The sequence below is a fragment of the Lupinus angustifolius genome, chromosome LG11 (genome assembly GCF_001865875.1).
Source record: "Lupinus angustifolius cultivar Tanjil chromosome LG11, LupAngTanjil_v1.0, whole genome shotgun sequence".
Taxonomy (NCBI): domain Eukaryota; kingdom Viridiplantae; phylum Streptophyta; class Magnoliopsida; order Fabales; family Fabaceae; genus Lupinus; species Lupinus angustifolius.
The window spans coordinates 34,886,925-34,906,682 of NC_032019.1; the positions used below are offsets into that span (position 1 = coordinate 34,886,925).

Genomic DNA, 19,758 nt, shown 5'->3' on the forward strand with positions numbered 1-19,758 from the left:
TTCAATCTCGCTCTTCCCTCAAAATATTATGAAAAGACAAAATGTGAACATGTACATGCAATAAATTAAATGATCCTTGGATTTAGTCTATCTTCCCACGTTATAGAACATTTTTAAATCATTGCCTTTTTGTCCTAAGTTTAATAATTCAAAACTTAAACGTGCAAGTTGCAATATTAATATATCGACCATTAGTCATGCACATATTATAAATATATGTGAAACTGATACAAGATGAATTCATATCAAACATTGGTATTAAGTGAATCAATCATTAGAATAAATGATGATTTCCCAAACTTCATTGTTGTTTCTCATATCCTTCATTTTCACTACATTACTATCTATTTCTTCAAGTTCTTCGATCCCATCTCAATACTCAATATTGGGTCCTAATCTTGATAAATATCCTTCCGAGGAAGATGCTATGAAACTATTCCAACTATGGAAGAAAGAACATGGTCGTGTCTACAATAACCTACAAGACATGGCAAAAAGATTTGATATTTTCATATCCAATATGAATGATATCATAGAATCCAATTCAAAGAGAACATCATCTTCTGATTACATTCTTGGTCTGAATAAGTTTGCTGATTGGAGCAATGAAGAGTTCGAAGAGACCTACTTAAACAAGAATGGTGACATGCATGAAGATAGTGGCATGAAGCTAAATGATGAGTTATCATGTGAAGTACCTTCAAGCTTGGATTGGAGAGATAAAGGAGCTGTAACTGCAGTTAAGGATCAAGGGAGTTGTGGTAAGTTTTTTGTGTTTCCAAGATTTATGGTAAAAGTAATGTTACTATTGCTTAGATATTTAAAAAGTAATTAAAAATAATATAATGGAGCAGAAATTGAGTTTATTAAATAAACAAGACGAATTTGAGACTCGATTGGTTAAGTTCATGTACTCGTTCAATTATATATACCTATACATTTACATTTATATACAAAATCTTTTAATTTATATATGTTAGATTTCTTCTCCCTTCTATAGGTTTGTTAACATGTAATCTCTCTTCTTCATTCTAATAAAGTTTTTTCGGGGTGCTTTGTCACCTTCGGCCAAAAAGATAAAAATAAATTATTACATTTCGAGTTGATGTACCGAATCTAACAAGATAATGAGTTGAAGTTTTTAAATACTTGAAACAATAAGCTAACTCGAGCTGACGATTCGAATCAAATAGTTCACAAACTCAAATCGAACTAAGTTTAAACTGGAACTATAACTTATATCGAACTAAAGTCGAATTTTGAGCTGAACCAACAATAATTATAGAGCTGAACATCGTTGAACTCATCTTTGACTCGGTTTGGCTCGTTTTCAGCCCGACTCGGAAATGCAATATTATTGATGTTTTTGAGTAATTTGTTATTGTAGGAAGTTGTTGGGCATTCTCCACAGCCGCTGGCATTGAAGGAATAAATGCAATTTCAACAGGGAAGCTTATTGGTCTCTCCGAGCAACAACTTATGGACTGTGACAAAAAAAGCAAAGCTTGTAACGGTGGCTTGGTAAAGAATGCATTAAATTGGGTTGTAAGCAATGGTGGGATTGCATCAGATACAGATTATCCATATAAAGGAAAGAATGAAACATGCAGAAAACCCCCTGAGGTATTGTTTCTATCAATTAGTTTCCATTATCAGGAACAAAATCTTACTTATACTTTTGAATAATTTCTTAGTTTTATCTTCCTTTTTCAGGTTAAAAATAGTGCCTTTGTTAAGGGTTATAATCATTTACCAAATTCAGACAATGAAATCTTGTGTGCTACTACTATTCAACCTATTAGTGTGTGCTTGAACGCAACCGGGTTTAAGAATTATCAATCTGTAAGTTGTTTATATAATAAATGTTTTTTTTTATCGGCAAAAGGAATGATTTTATTAAGAGAGGAAATAATTATAGGAGAGAAAGAAGTTGGAAAAAGAAAAAACTAAAAGTCATTACAACATAAGACAAAAAATGAGGTTTGCTATTCTGCCCGCAAAACATAACTGATCTTTACCCCTCTTCCCATTGATACAAAGTCAAGAAGTAACCCTAGCAGCTTCAAAAATTTTCTCGAGAGAGGGATGTATTGAATTAAATATAAAGTCATTACTAGACCTCCAGATAGCCAAATAGTAGCGAGACAAATGATATTCCAATAATTCCAAAATGTTGATATACTTATTATCATCCATAGTAACTTAGTTGGTCGAGCTACTACACAAATGTTGATTAATATACCTTATTCATATTATTGAATGGGTGTAATATCTATGCATCGTCAATATAAAGATTTATGTATATCACCCGCTATTTCTTTGTATTACTTTTTTGAAGAGTCAATAATGATAAAAATGAATGATAGATGATGGACTGATGATGTATAAAACTTTTATACTGTGAATGATGAATTGAAAATATATAAAACTTTTCTTTTTCAAGTATATGATGGTGAGGATATACATTTTTTTCTCATATAAAATAAGAGCATTACATTATTTTTTATTTTTCATTTTGCTCTATGATCAGGGAATCTTTGATGGCCGGGATTGTCAAAATACAACATATACAAATCATTGTGTATTAACTGTGGGCTATGGTTCCCAAAATGGTGTTGATTACTGGATTGTGAAGAATTCTTGGGGCAAAAATTGGGGAAAAGATGGTTATATATGGATCAAAAGGAATACTGATTTACCATATGGGGTATGTGCAATCAATATTAAAGCTTTTCAACCATTAGCAAAAAATGGTATTTCAACACCATTGAAGCCAAGTATTAGTTTCATATGATCATGCAACACTTTCAAATAATCATAAGTGTCTCAAAGCAAGGTGAAGCACAGAATAATGTTTTGGGATGTGTAATGTTTGTTATAGTCTCTTTATCGCTTAGGTCATATCAATATTGTTTTGAACAGGAGGTTCACAACAATAGATATGGTCTTAATCATAAATAAATGTAGAAATATAGAATTTCTTCAATGATGTATGATACAATATGAATGAAGATCCTCTATTTCATATTGTGTTCCTAATGGTATTCTCACTAATAGTAATGTGTTATTCAATTAAATAAAAAATCATAAAGATAAAATTATATTAATTATTGTAATTTGATTGAACAGTGATAGAAAGAGACAGAATTTCTTAAGACATGTGATATCATTTCATACACTACAAGGTATGCAATGTGTATTTGTATCATAACATAATTTACATATTTAGCATTTGTTGCTCCATTGTTGTAGCAGTACTTTCAAACTAAATCTTTAAATTGTGTTTTTTATTTATTACAAGTCAGTATTTAGCTTAGTAGTATTCTATTGAAGTTCTTTTTTTTATAAAGGAAATTGATTTCATTGGTATATCATCTTCTTTGCTGCACATTATAAAGTATATTTCTACTTAGTTGAGGGTATTATAATTATTTTTTTGTTTTATAAAGTTAGTTATTAAAGTATTTATAGCTAACTAAGTGTATTATAATAATTTTCATGTCAAATACGAGTATTCTATTAATTTTAAGGAAATTCTTAAAAGGCGTGCGGGTATTTATGTAAACTTCAAATGAAAGGATATCCATCTAATATCATGACAATGCAATGACACAGGTATAAAAAGCAAATGCCAAACCCTAAAAGGCTTTTATGTGGTGATTTTTATGGCCAGCAATGCAATTTATTAATAAAGGTAAGGGAAAAACATTATATAAAAAAACAATTGGTTCTCCTATCTATATAGTCATAAAGACATTAACAGTCAAAAAGACAGAAAGAAGGAAACCTCATTAAAGAGTAGTTGAAGGAAGGGAATCGAGGAGAGAGCAAGTTCCACCAATGTAGAAAAATTAAATCCAATACCTTATCTAAGTTGAAACGAGTGTTCTCAAAATTGATTTTGTTCCTAACAAGCCATAGAGACCAAATAGTAGTAAACCAGAGAGATATTCATTGTTGCTTGTTTTTGTTCTCCATCCAAGACAAGTTTGAATGTAATAAGAAGTTTGACTTAACATTATTATGAAGATTTGATTTAAGACTAAACCTAGAATAAAGATTTTACGAAACATCATTATATGGTGATTATTACCTTACCATTATCAAATATATTATAGTATCAATATAGTTTTGTAATGGTTTAGATGGTGGTTTAATTAATAATGAATTTATAAACACTAATTATCATTTGAAACATACTATTGAGTATTTTAAGTGTGAAGAGAAGTCTCACATTGTGTAAAGTGGATGCATTGAAGAACATATAAGTGAGTGAATTCATAGACCTAATCTCTTAAATATTTGGGTAAAGATGTGTAGTGTGAAATTCACTTATATGTTTCTTTCGCTTATCCCATGAATAAAGATCTCGAAAGAAGTGATATCAAAGATTATGGTTCGACGACTCAATCCAGTTTTGAAGCGACAAACAATCAATAGATCCATGTATGATCTATATGTCGAAAGTCTTACTCATGAGAGGTCGATGCGTCGTGCTCCGTTGATGACCAGACAAACCAACAACATTGCAAGTAGATTAAGAATTGAGCTCTAATATATCTGATACTCGAAGGAGAGTGATTCACACTTGAGGGGGAAATGTTGGGTATTTCGAATATGAAAAAGAAGTCTCATTATGTATATGAAATGAGTTGAAGAACATATAAACGGACGAACTCTTAAAATATGATGTACCCGCAGAATATATTCACAGTGAATATTATGAGTGGACTCATATGTCTTCGTTGTACTAAAATCCATGTCCACAGCAAAAAATTGTAAGTTGTTTGATCTACTAAGCCTTTATGCACAATTGTTGTAGATGAAAAGTTTTTTATTTCTAATCATAAGATATTATAATAAATTTTATATTACATATGACATGTCGACCATAACCCTTAATATAATTAGTATACACCCTTTCTAGAATAGTAATAATGTACATACCATTTCATGAAGAATAATGACTTTTGAAGACCAGCAATGTATTAGTATGGTAACCTAAAGCTCTAATAGATCCATAGAATAGAAAGACAAAAAAATCAATAGTTCAATTTTTGGAATGTTGGAAGGGACACTTATAGCGCCACATAACTCGAAAGAGATTAATTCCTTATTCATAAGATAAAAAATACATTTGATAATACCAAAAAATGATTTTGAAGTTTTCATATTTCCATTTTGGCCCATCAAGAAAATAGTGAATGAATCTTTGATATATACCTAGTATAACCCTTACGGTTCAATTGAAACTAGTCGATATGACCAATTTTGGTCAATTTTGACTGGTATAATTATATGATCTGTATAATTGTTGTATCATACTGATATTGAAAAAGGTTAACCAATATATCGATTAAACTGACTGGCACAAACCAGTATTTACAACACTAGTATAAATAATTGTTACTTGACTAATAACATATGTATATGATAATTTTATAATTATAGTCCAATTATTAAAATTTATAATCAAATAATAATAAAATAAACAAAATATAATATTAAAATAATAATAATAAATTATAAAATATTTAATTATTTACACGGATACCTGCCAAGTGGATAAGATGATACTCATTTCCATTCCAACATCGATATACACACATTTTGCTTTATTAAATAAAATTAGTTATTACTATTTTTATTATTTTTTAACATTAATATTAATATAATTTATATTTTATTTTAGCAACCACAAATTAAATTAAATTGTTGTTTCATTATATGATACAGAATTATGAGCACTTATTTTCTTTGCTGGTTATTGGTTATCTAATGTACAGGTTCCCAACATCTATTTGGATTTCCCTTAATTGTTCTGTACCATATAGAATAATATAAGATTTATAATTTTAATATTAATGAAACAACGCAATTGCATAAGCTTCTCAATTGTTGTAGCCTGTATGGAACACGTTTCCCTCATTAAACAACTCCATTTGGACCAGTTTGAGATTTTGTGACAGAAAGGCAAGATTATACCATTTCAGTTTCCCTCGTATACAACTTCATTTTTTTTATTATATAATAACATTCTTAATTGTTAATCAAGAAACGAGCAATCAACTGGCGTTGGTTCAAGTGGTATATGCTTGATTCTCCTTAAGCAAGAACCCGAATTCGAGTCTTGTGGATAGAAAAAATGTCCGTTGGGAGAGTTAGCCACACGTATCTGTGGACGGGATGTTCCCGACTCGAACAGGATTGCCTCTAGTGCGAGGATACATGTGAGAAACAAAAAAAATATAAAGCCTCAACTACTTGGGTCTACTATGCTGCAAGAAATGAAATTAGATAATAATAAGATTTCTGACTTTGTAAAATAGGAATCTTAGTTGTATGAATATAAAGACATTATAGACTCTGAGCATGCTAGAGGAATTGCTGATGAAGAAATAATAAATCCTAATGTTTACACATTGAATTAAAAAATAATAATCCCTCCACTTATATTCCAATACTAGGAACTCATCTATATAAAATATACATGCCATTAATATTGAGTATTCCATTTATTATTCCTTAATGTTTCCTAGGATCCCTTCTCAACTAAAGTTGGAGTTTTTCACGGGTCCACTACTCTACAAGCATATATATTAACATATCCCTTTGAAAAAAGGATGATGGATTAATAGTAACCACGTCTTGGCTACTTCTTTTCATTTATTTATATTTATGTTTTTAACACAAAATACGAATGTCATTCAAATTTTGTAACATAATTCTTATTATTTTCTGTTATATATTTCTCAATTATTCTCCCTTAATAAATATGATACTCTTATCTCATCTAGGAATGATAAATATCCATCTTGTGAGTACCCACAAAAATACACACAGTGATATCCTTTAAAATAGTTTATAATGGGAACATGCATCAAGATATCCGTTGAGTTTAAGTACCCACATATTTATCATTTGTTGTTTAATTAAATATTTTATACTCTTTATTGTTTTATATTTATATATTATCTATCTTATTATTATTTTATAATGAATTTTAGTGATTAAAATATATAATAAATTTAACATGTACATAAATTTTATTATTCATATAATAATAATTATATATATATTAATTATTATAAAATATATAAATATATATAAAATTGTTGGTAAGAAGTTTTATCATGCTTAGTTCCAATTTATATTGTTGATTAAATATTTTATTATAATGTTTTCGACATACCCATTATTTTAATATTAATAAAAAAAAGTACGCATTAGTTTATTATCAAACAAAAAAAAGTACTCATTAGTTTTTATTGTTTCAAAGTATATGTTTTCTAAATTAAAATTGGAAAAAATTCATAAATGCAGACCTTTTCACTCTAATGATCACCTTCTTTTTATACATATTTTACGATGTTTTATAACATGAAAATTGTAATGACCAAAAATAGATATTCACTTTAATTTATTATCTTGTAATTGTAACGAAAATATTTCATCTTCCTATGTAGCCACATTAGTCACTAAATTTCTTTACCTTTATATTAATTTTAATATTTTTATTCCATTTCACTTTCAAAAATAAACTACAAAAAATAAATAATATGATATGTCATATTATTTTTACCCACATAAGAAAACTTTAGTTCGATAAACAATCATAGAAAATATTTGTTTTAAAGAATTCGTGCATTGCACGATCTATAAGCTAGTTAACTTTAACATCAAACTTGTTTTAGGCATATACATAAGATGGTGCTTTTATCAACAAAATATAAATATGGGAAAATACATGATCCTAATATTATTCCTTAAATCAGTCTCAATCATTATCGGAGTTTTAAATGGTTAGTGTAATTACGTTATGTTTACAAAAATGGTGATAAAATATATGAAAATGTGGGACATGTGGTCGCAATATAATGTTGTTGGATAGATTCTTGAAACCTATTGCATCAATAAGAATAATATAGATTCCGATGTGTACACATTGAATGATTTGCGTGTAGGCAATAAAATATATATGCACTTATATTGAGTATTCCATTATTATTCCTTGATGTTTACTTGGATCCCTGGTAGTAAAAATTAATTAATTTATATGCTTGCGGAATCTTCAAATTTTATGATTGATTGGAATACAGATCATGGTCTTCTTTCTCTTTACATAGCACAAAAAAGTATGGGAAAGAACATTGTGCTTTTAATCTTTTATTTGGATTCAATAATATATGAAAAATCAATAAATCATCCATGCTAACAAAAGTCATGATATGGGGTAATTTTCTTGGAAATCACTGAAAATATGATTGTTGTAGTGTTGGTGAATTTAAGGTGGATAATTTATGAGTTGATATTATCTCCATTAATTGAGAGGCAAGTAAACTCAAACCAAGAGGAAAAAATGTAATATACTTTGATATTTTTATCCTTGAAATATAATGAGATGGCATTTTTACCCTTATATATAAGTGAAAAAATAATCACTTATCTTTCAATTAATAGAGAGAATCTAACTCATTATTTACATGTTATTTTGAACCTTGATCATATGTTTGTTCACTACTAATTTTCTTTAATTGAAAGATTGGATTCTGGTACAAGTAAAAAGAGTCATATAGCTAGATACTAAAAAAGACTTCTGCCGAAGGGGAGCATACTCTTATGTAAGAAGCTGTTAAAAGAGAACATGCATTGAGCAAGGTGAATCGATATATTCGTTGAGGTATAAATTTTGTATAGATTTCCTAAAAACAAGATATTCATCTATCTCAATCAATTTAAAGATTGTTGAGTATGCTTGAAATATTGTTGAAATTTGTTTGAAAAATGTTGAGTTATAATGTGATTAAAATGCACATTAAAGTGACCATTAATGGAGATTCTTGTGAATTTGAACTAAAAAAATCCACCAAGTCCCACATTGCTTGAAAGAGAAGCTGAAAGACTTTATAAGCCTTAAGTTGCAACCTTGAGGTGTACCCCAATGGGTACAATGGATTTTGTGAGCGTTGTGAGGACTCACACAAACAAACTCATCCACACACAGGCGCGCACCACCTCCACCATCAGCTGGCTCGGCTCGGGGCCAACATTCTTTTTAAATAAATGTTTATTTTATTTTTGGGATTTTTGCGGCTAGGACTGTGGGGTTTCCTTGACATTTTTTTTCGAGAACTGACACGGATAGTTAGTATTGTGGGAAAAGAATTGACACGGGTAGTCATACTATGGAAATTCGAGAATTGACACTAGTAGTCATATTGTAGGTGTATTCGAGAGCGATTCTGATAATGCTTGAGAGAATTCTCCTAAAACCCTAGGCTGGCCATGACCACCAACTCTTGTTCTTATCAAGCATCCTTGCTTGTGGCGGACTACCGTAGCTTATCAAGCATCCCTTGCTTATGACGCTTCCCCCTTTCATTCCTAATCTACCTCCATCTTCATCATACAAATCATTCACCTAAAACTTCTAAAACATTTCCAACCGAGGACATCAACCCTAAAAGCCATACCCTAGCCGAGATCATCAAGCCCTAAATCACAATCCTCCCACATTGATCTAAACCTATACACAGTCCTTGACCCTAAACAGCCATAAATCATATCCTACAACCATAAGCCAAGACCTTTAACTCAAATTCCTCCAATCCTAAACAACCTACCAAGTCGAGACCCTTTTACCCTTAAACACCCAAAATCCTAAACACACACATCAATTACCTTACTCACCTAACTTTGACCATACTGATCCTTAGCCAAATTAAACTACCCCAAATCGAAACCAAACCTACCCTAAATTACCCCTAATTTCTCAAAACCGAATTGGACTTTATAAGCCCTGAAACTTTCAAGCTAAAACAATCCTAAATTCAAGGTAGCCCCCTAAAGGTTATCATCAAGTCATATAATAGAGAACTGAATTGTTTTATCCTGAGAATGACATGGTTGATAGTTTGCTTGCACAATTTTAACAGTATCATGAAACGTCTTAAAGAGTGTGACCTAGTCGTGACTCAGCTAGTAAAGATTATTTCGTGTCATTCAGAATTGTTGTGAGGTATGCAAATAACAAATATGTTATTGTATTGGTCTCATAGTTTTTAGTATTGGAACGTAGTAGAGTGATCAATGTTAGATATCGGACTTAAATCTCTTGGTATAGTGTGCACCAAATAAAAACACTCTATTGGCACTTGGGATACATAGTCTGCTAGAGCTTGTAATATTTATTCTCTAGTAATATATTGGTAGTCACTCAGTGTTATGAGGACGTTGACATAATTGGTTGAATCCGTTAACAAATATCTTGTTTTTTCTTTTCTATTTATTATATCATATTTATTTGATTGTCTAACGATGTACAACGATCGCTTCCGATGCACCAACAATTTCATTTTCAAAGAGATGTTGGACCAGACTGCGACTGGGGAGCCTCAAACCATCGGGTAGTATCATTGTTACATGGGTATGGGAAGAGTGGAGAGCCACAAGTGAGACACCACGTCTTGAACCAAAACCTTAAGGCATTAGTTCCATGGGACTTCACATTTGAATAAACCCAACAATCTCCCCCTCAAGTGTGGATACCACACACTTTCCGGTTCACTCTCCCTTAAGTCCACCATGTCCCAGCCGAACCATCGACTCTGATAATTTGCGCAGCGGAAGCGATCGTTGCGCAACGTTGGCCACAAACAATCAAATAATGCCCATAGAATAAATAGAAGAGAAGAAACATGATAATTTGTTAACGGGGACCTAGGTACGATTGACCGAACACCATTAACAAATTCTTTTGTTTCTTCTCTTCTATTTATTCTATGTGCATTATTTGATTGTTTGTGGCCAACGTTGCGCAACGATCGATTCCTTTGCACCAACAAAAGAAAACTTATTCATACATATTTTTGTTTATTAAAAAATACTCAAGTTCTAGCATATATTTGCCACTAAATTCTCAATATATATAGACACATACAACTATTATTATTTTCATAGAAATATCATTGACATAAAATTTCGACTATAAAATCTTTAAATCTCAGAAGAATCGTGATGAGATTTGGGTTTGGGCAAAATTGTGGTGACGTAAAATAAAACATAATCTACAGATGGTTTTTGCCTGAAAAAAAGGTGAAATTATTTTCAACAAAATTACCAATCAAGTTTAAAGTTTTGCACAACTGTTAAAGTAAGAATAAGCTGCTTATATCTAGAAAAATAAGTTGAACCAAGCATACTCTTAATTCTAATGGAGTGAGTGTAAACATTTTTTAACCTATCATCCAATTATCGGTGCATAGAAGCAGTAACGTACTAACTTATTACTAATTACTAGTGTAAAGAAATTACACAAACATTGTATATTAAACTCATAATTGAATTCTGCCAAAAAAAACTCATAATTGAATTATATTGGGCCAACCTTTAATTGCAGTGATCTTGTTTTTTGGGTAGATATTATTCATATTATTTTATCATATGTTCTCAAATAATATTTAAATAAAAGTTTGAGTTTCTTGCCCAGCGCATTTTAAGGGTCCACTGTGCAAGTATATGAACATTTCCCTTCAGTCACCACGTCTTGCACATGCTACTTCTTTTCATTTATTTATAATTATCGTTCTAGGTTTTCTTATAGAAAATATGAAAGTCATTCGATTTTTTTAACAAAATTCTTTGTTTTTCAATTATATATTTCTTAACTTTTCTCATCACTTTACTTCACACAATTAATATTTTATCTTCACAATAATAATTATAAAGATATAGTAGACAAATGAGTAATTAATAATATCTTAATAAAAGTAATGGTTGTTGAATTGCTATCTTAGTAAAACTTTTTATTTTATTTGACTAGAGTGTTATCAAATTAATTGCTCACAATTTTTACATCAGATAAGAGTTAAACATTTTAATATGTAGTTTTTTTACTAAGCAAAAAAAAGTATTACGTTCAAAATTTACGTATTTAATTTTAAAATAAAAATGTCACTAGCGGCTAATTTTCCTCCAAAGTGAGCTTGTTTCTAAAGTAAAAATGTGAGGTTGTATATGATATTTGGATTTATCTATAACTGTTGTTTATCTTGATAGTTATTATTATCTTATGATTTGTAATGATTTTTGTATATATAATAAATTACTTGTAATGATTCATACTTGAGTTTGACCAATCTTTATAATCATAAGTTTTAACATGGTATTAGAGCAGTTTCTTCATCTATGATCTGACTTGTCACTATCCTGCTCCTGGGGCGTTGAAAATTCGGAACTTTGAATCATCACTTTCCTTTGTTGTGTCACATTCTCGTTAGTATTCATTCATTTTTTATCAATCTCAATTCCATATTATATGCAACACTTATCCAAATAAAGAAACACCAATATGCTCATATACAACCATTCATCTTCTTTCCTTATTTATATGTGGTAATTTCACACTCATGATCATTTCAATAGTGTCTTTTCCCCAAGCGAATTATACTAGTAGTGACTTCTTTTCCTATCGACAATCATTCTGATGGTAATTTTACCATTATTTTCTACTCCCATCGTCGTTCATTCCATTGATGTCTTTTCTCCCACTGGCGAGTTATGTTATATAATGACTTAGCTTCTTTTCTCATCGACAAACATTCAGAAAGTGATTATATTAATGAGTTTTCTTCCCACCAAAATTCAAATGTCTCATTTTATCTAGTGATAAATTATATTAGTATTGACTTCTTTTCATATTAACGATCATTTTGATGCTAATTATATGTGCCCATTTAGCATTTCTTAACACCTTTCAATAGTTTTTTTAGGAGTCAACATAATTATTTAGTTATTTTCATTTTTAAATGAATTATTTGGAGTAAGCTTAAAGCTTGCTAAGCTTTAGCTTAAAGGGGTGTGTTAGAGGATATTTGATTTTTTTTATACTACCAAGAATATTCCCTCACCTTTTGGGTAAGAAACTAATCGCTTTCGGGATACATGATTGCCCCTCCAAATAAGACGCTTCCTAGGAATCGAACTCTTGACCTTTTGGTCATCCTGAGAATATAGCGAGACCTTACACCACTACATCAATACCTTGTTGGTAGAATATATTTGAATTGATAAAATATTACCTTATTTAGAATTTAGTTAGCTTCATTTTATTTCAATTTATTATAATTAATGTTATTCTCAATGTTGTGAAACCCGAGTCCGACATCAAACCGGAAGAGGTCCTATATTAGGTTTAACATGTTTAAACAATTAAACCGTCAGGTCGGACCGGACCGGACTGATTTCATATATAATTTATTATTCTTATCTATAAATATATAGTTATATATAAATACAAAATTTTATAAAATTAATAATTATATATAATTATATTGAAATAACATATTTCCATCTTTTTTGGACTGGAGTAAAACAAAATATTAGAGTAATATTCTTTTTTTTTTTAATTTTAAGTGAACCGTTTGGTTCACTTCCCGGGTTATTGTGGTTCAACCGAGTTTAACATGGTTGAGCCGAAATTTCTCCGGTTCAAAGCAGTCCAACCCCTTACTCAGTTAATACTACAAACCAAAGTCATTTTTAAGTTCGGTCAGTGGTTAAACTGGTCGGACCATCTGGTCCAGTTCGGTTATCACAATATTGGTTGATCTTGTTAATTGTTATTCGAGTTGTTATTATCTGATTAATTTTAGTGATTTTTGCTTATATAGTAAATTACTTTAAAGCAGAGTTGCAAAAACCAGTTTGTGTCGGTCGGTTCAACTAGTAAACTGGTATATCAGTCCTATTATCGGTACGGTACAATATTATACCCATCATGCAATCACACTGGTCAAAACTGGTCATACTTGCCGATTTTCAAATGAACCATACCAATCATACCGGCCGTTTTTATTTAAAATTAATTTTTTAATGCAAATATAAAAATTATTGATTTTTCAACATTAATATTAATATATTATATTTGTATATTTAATTTCACTGATACACAATTTAATTAGTGAACACCAGTTGAATCGTTATATCACTAGTATTCTAACAAATTTGCTTGAACTAATGTATTAATAACATTGCTTTATTTAAAGCGATTCATACTTAAGTTTCACCACATTTTCGTTGTAATAAATTTCCAATATCTAGCATTCAAACAATTAAAAGTTAGCTCAATGAAGTAGTTGTAGAACAAGATATAGAATGTTTGAGTTAAATCCCAAGAAGGCACTCTCCCCTCTAAAAGAATATGAAGAAAAACTCTGAATATTTTTATATGCGATAAATTAAATTATCTATGGATTTAGTTTATCTTCCAACATTAGAATCCTTTTTCTAAAAATACTTCGAGAGTTCCACCTTAACCACTATTGTCATCCATGCTTTTGCTTATTGAAAACAAGACTTTTTATTATTAAAATATGTTTTCGTGCCATTTTCAATTTTTTTAATACAATCTTTAATCACCATAGGTTAATAATGAAAACATTTCATATCTGTCCTAAGTTTAATAATTCAAAACGTAAACGTGGGAAGTTCCAAATTAATATATTAACCAATTGCTTGAGCTGGTAATGCTACCTATTAGGGCTATGAGCTATTAGTCATGAACTTACTATAAATATGTGAAATTGATACAAGAGGAATGCATACCAAACATTGATATTAAGTGAATCAATCATTAGAATAAATTATGATATCCCAAAGTTCATTGTTGTTTCTCACATCCTTCATTTTCACTACATTGATATCTATTTGTTCAAGTTCTCCCATTCTAACTCAATACTCAATATTGGGTCCTAATCTTGATAAATATCCTTCTGAGGAAGATGCTATGAAACTATTCCAACTATGGAAGAAAGAACATGGTCGTGTCTACAATAACCTACAAGACATGGCAAAAAGATTTGATATTTTCATATCCAATATGAATGATATCATAGAGTCCAATTCAAAGAGAATATCATCTTCTGATTACCTTCTTGGTCTGAACAAGTTTGCTGATTGGAGCAAAAAGGAGTTTGAAGAAACTTACTTAAACAACAAAGTTAGCATGCCCGAAGACAGTGACATGAAGGTAAATGAGGACTTAACATGTTATGTACCTCCACGCTTGGATTGGAGGAAAAAGGGAGCAGTAACTAAAGTTAAGAATCAAGGGGGTTGTGGTAAGTTTTTTGTGTTTACAATATTTGTGATAAAAGTAATGTAACTATTGAATTTGGATCCTCTCCATTACTGGAGAGTACACTCCCTACCATCTAACCATCTTATAACTTCCATTTTATGTTGATGGTGGGACTCGACCCACAACTTCCTGCATTCCATTCCTTACAACCACCATCTTCACCATCAGACCACCTTATGACTCCCTAATATGACATAATGTTATTGATGTTTTTGAATAATTTGTTATTCTAGGAAGTTGTTGGGCATTCGCAACAGTGGCTGGGATTGAAGGAATAAATGCAATTGCCACAGGGAACCTTATTAGTCTTTCTGAGCAACAACTTGTGAGCTGTGACAAAAAAAGCGATGGTTGTGAAGGAGGAGAGATAAAGGACGGATTAGATTGGGTTTTAAACCATGGTGGAATTGCTTCAGAAGAAGATTATCCATATATAGCAAAGAATGGAACCTGCAGAACCCACAAGGTTTTGTATCTATCAACTTCTTTCAATTATTAGGAACAAAACTTTACTTCTTTTTTGTTTAATTTCTTATTTTTATCTTCCTTTTTCAGGTTAGAAATAGTGCCTACATTGATGGTTATAAGCGTTTAGCAAAATCAGACAATGCACTCTTGTGTGCTACTTCTATTCAACCTATTATTGCATGCTTGAATGCAACCGCGTTTCAACATTACCAGGGTGTAAGTCGTTTATATTATTAATGTTTGATTTATTTATTTTCTCCAAAATTAAAGTAAGTCCATATACAGGTATTTTAAATTGTATTTATGATCATGTTGTGATTATTACTATAATTGTGATTGTTGTGGCTATCTCGGTGCTAATTGAGACTGTTGCATTGCGAAATATTTGTTATTAGAAAAATTATTTTAATTTTGATCCGTCTAATACGGCTTATGCAATCACATAGTTGTAATTCAATATTACATGACAATTATAGTGTGATTAATTTATGATACTCACAACAATTACAATATTACAGATGGATCATGTGACAATCAGAGTTGTAAAAACCGGCTTGGACTGGCCGGTTCAACCGGTTGAACTGGGAACCGGCCTCCAAACCGGTCCGAGCCACATATCAGATCGTTTATGCACATGAACCGGGAAGAACCGGCTTGACTCGGTCGGGTTATATAAAAACCGGTGACTCGGTCAGTTCTTGGTTGAACCGGCGAGTCACCTTTATTTTAAAAAAACCGCTAATCTCAAAACAACGTCGTTTTGTGAGGTATATTTTTAAGAGAAAAAAAGCCCAAAACGACGTCGTTTTGAGCTATAACTAATACCCTAATTTTAGAATTATTGAATAGTGGCATACAATATTATATTAGGTATTCTTAGGACAAATATTCTTTACAGTATTATATTAGGTATTAATATTATTTGAAATTTATTGATGAAAACCGAGTCAACCGGTTCAACCAATGACTCACCGGTCCGACCAGTGACTCATTAACCCGATAGCCTGACCGAGTCGATGACCGGTCCGAGTTTAATAACACTATGTGACATAGTCTACAATTTGAAACAATGAGAGTTACTACACAAATATTAATTTATTTACCTGATTCATAATATAAAACATAATTTTTTCCTTCTGCTCCATGATCAGGGAATCTTTAATGGTCGGTATTGCAAAAAATCTAAATTTACAGATCATTGTGTGTTAATTGTGGGCTATGATTCCAATAAAAATGGTATTGATTATTGGATTGCGAAGAACTCTTGGGGCAAAGATTGGGGAAGAGATGGTTATATATGGATCAAAAGGAATACTGATTTACCATATGGGGTGTGTGGAATCAATTATGAGGCTTTTCAACCAATAATAGACGAGAGTGTTTCAAAACCATTGAAGCCAAGTATTAATTTCATGTGATCATGCAACACTTTCAAGTAATCAAAAGTGTCTCAAAGCTAGGTGTGAAGCAAAGAATAATGATTTGGTACGTGTGATGTCTGTTATAGTCTCTATGTTGTTAAGGTCATATCAAAACTGTTCTGAACACTAGGTTTACTACAGTAGATATGGTCTTAGTCATAAATAAGTGAAGAAATATAGAATTTTGCAATGATATAAGATATACTATGGGGTATGGAGTGTGTGTTTGTGTTGTAAAATAATTTATTTCTTCATCTTGTAGTTACATTTTTCGCATTTGTGGCTCCAATGTTGTAGCAGTACTTTCGAAGTAAATCTTTAAATAGTAAATTTTCGTTATAATACACGCTGACAGGCAATGTACGTAGCTTTCCTTTGTCGTTGTGATGATTGTCATTATTATTACTTCTCAATTACAAATGTCAAGATATTATTTGATTTCCATAATACTATTTGTATGGGTTAGGAGCCAAGTACATCAAAATAATAAAGGATAAAATTGAATGATGTTATATTTTTATCCTTTAAATGTATTACAACAGAAAACCACAACGTCCTCCACAATTCAGGACCTTTAGTTCTATGGCCAATCGCATCATGCAAGTTCAAGGATTCCACTATTATAAAAGGTTGCAGTTGACCAACTTGAAGCAAAAAATAAACGTCTTTCCAAACAGAAGATGTAAACTCACAAGATAAAAAAGATGATTGATTGACTCATTGTGATTATTGCACAAAACTGAGAATTATATCCATTACGTGTGTAAAACTCACAGGCTTATTAGAGAAAATGCTATCATTCTTTATCAACCAGATAGACCATACAACAGAAAACCACACCATCATCTACAATTCAGGACCTTTAGTTCTATGGCCAATCGCATCATGCAAGTTCAAGGACTCCACTATTATAAAAGGTTGCAGTTGACCAACTTGAAGCAAAAAATTAACGTCTTTCCAAACAGAAGATCTAAACTCGCAAGATAAAAAAATGATTGATTGACTCATCATAATTATTGCACAAAGACACACTTCAAATTCTCAATCCTATGAATAACTTGCCTTTTGAAAAGCTCCATTTTTGAAGGAATTCTATATCTAAGAAGTTTCCATATAAAACAACAAATTTTGGATGTCACACAATTAATCCAAGACTTAAGCAAGGAATTACCTATAGGCAAAATGCTTGGATCAAATTGAATGAGATAGACCAACTTCACCATATAATTTCCGGATGCATGAAGGCCCCACCTCCACAAATTAGAAATATCCTTCTTACATGAATGATGACGAATCAAATCTTACAAAATACTCACATGCTTTCCTCTCTATCAAACACATTTCTACGCCACTGAATCTTCCAAGTCCACGCTTCACCAATCCACTCTCCATAAGCCGCCACATTTGCCTTTTTATTTAAGGCTAAGGCAAATAGTCTAGGGAAAATCTCCTTCAAGCTCTGATGACCCATCCAAATATCCAACTAGAAAAGAGTTTGAGTTTTGTCTTCTATTTTCTTCTAAATGTTGTCATCAAACTAGTCACCATTGTCTCCCAAACTAGAGCTAGTTTTACACAGATCTCTCCACCAAGTAGAAGTCGCATTATTGGAATAAGCAAAGACATATTCCTCATATTTTGAGTTAATTACCTTAACCCAAAAAGTATTCTTCTCAATTAATCTTCGCCACTTCTATTTACCAATCAAAGAATTATTGAAATGCGATAAATCTTTAACTCCTAAGCCCCCAAAAGACTTGGTTTGCACAACTTCAACAAAGACATCCAATCAATACTTTTACTCCCTCTCATATTCCCCAAAGGAACTTCCTTTGAAAACTAGCAATCTTGGACAAAACCTTCTTTGGAGCTTTGTACAAAGATATAAGTAGGTAGGAATGATTGAAAGAATCGAGTTAAGAAGGACTAACCTACCACCAAAATAAATATGCTTAAGTTTTCAGGATGCAAGTCTTTTAGTAATCACCTCAATCATATCCTACCAAGTTGACAACCTTATGGAATTACCCCCAACGGAATCCCCAAATAAAGAAATGGGATAAAGCCAATTTTACAAGATAAGAATCTCACCGCTTCAGAGATAAAATCATCTGACAATGCAATGGAAAATAAGGAACTCTTTTGGGCATTTACTCTGAAGACAAATGCTCATTCAAACATCTAAGGATACTCTTAATAGTCCACAGGTTTGAAGCCAAAGGTTTGCACAATAGAATCGTGTCATCTACAAACTAGAGATCACAGACATCCACCCTCTGCCTTCCAAAATTGTAGCCATCTAATAAGCCAACAACTCTAGCGTGTCTCATCAAACCTTCATAACCAATGACGATGCTATATAGTCTTGAGGCTGTGCCAATGCACACCCTGAAAACTTTTTGAAAAAAAACTATATTATTTATAGAGAAAAAATATATACCTTGAAAGTCTATGAGTTTTATACATTATTATTACATCATTTATCATCCATATTTAATTATCATTCACTCTTAAAATAAAAGTAATCCAAATAAATGTTAGATTATTTAGTGACTGTATATAAATATTTAAGCATTGCATATATATTACACTCTTACTTATAACTCTACAAACCCAAAATTTATTTTTTAGTAAATGTCATGACATGCTTGATGAAAATTAAATAATCACTATTGTATTGAATTATTTTATAATAATATAGATATGCAATCGAGGAACTTTATAATCGGA

General features: G+C 31.1%; 2 protein-coding genes across 2 annotated transcripts; both read left to right on the top strand.

The window, feature by feature from the left end:
• Positions 263-2,987, top strand: LOC109360679 (ervatamin-B-like). The gene is made up of 4 exons (XM_019605726.1): positions 263-761; positions 1,388-1,623; positions 1,714-1,842; positions 2,531-2,987. The coding sequence occupies exons 1-4, from the start codon at positions 284-286 to the stop codon at positions 2,792-2,794; spliced, it is 1,107 nt and encodes a 368-aa protein (XP_019461271.1). The 5' UTR covers positions 263-283; the 3' UTR covers positions 2,795-2,987.
• On the top strand, positions 14,616-17,064 carry LOC109360680 (ervatamin-B-like). Its single transcript, XM_019605727.1, has 4 exons — positions 14,616-15,119; positions 15,373-15,605; positions 15,695-15,823; positions 16,759-17,064. The coding sequence occupies exons 1-4, from the start codon at positions 14,645-14,647 to the stop codon at positions 17,023-17,025; spliced, it is 1,104 nt and encodes a 367-aa protein (XP_019461272.1). The 5' UTR covers positions 14,616-14,644; the 3' UTR covers positions 17,026-17,064.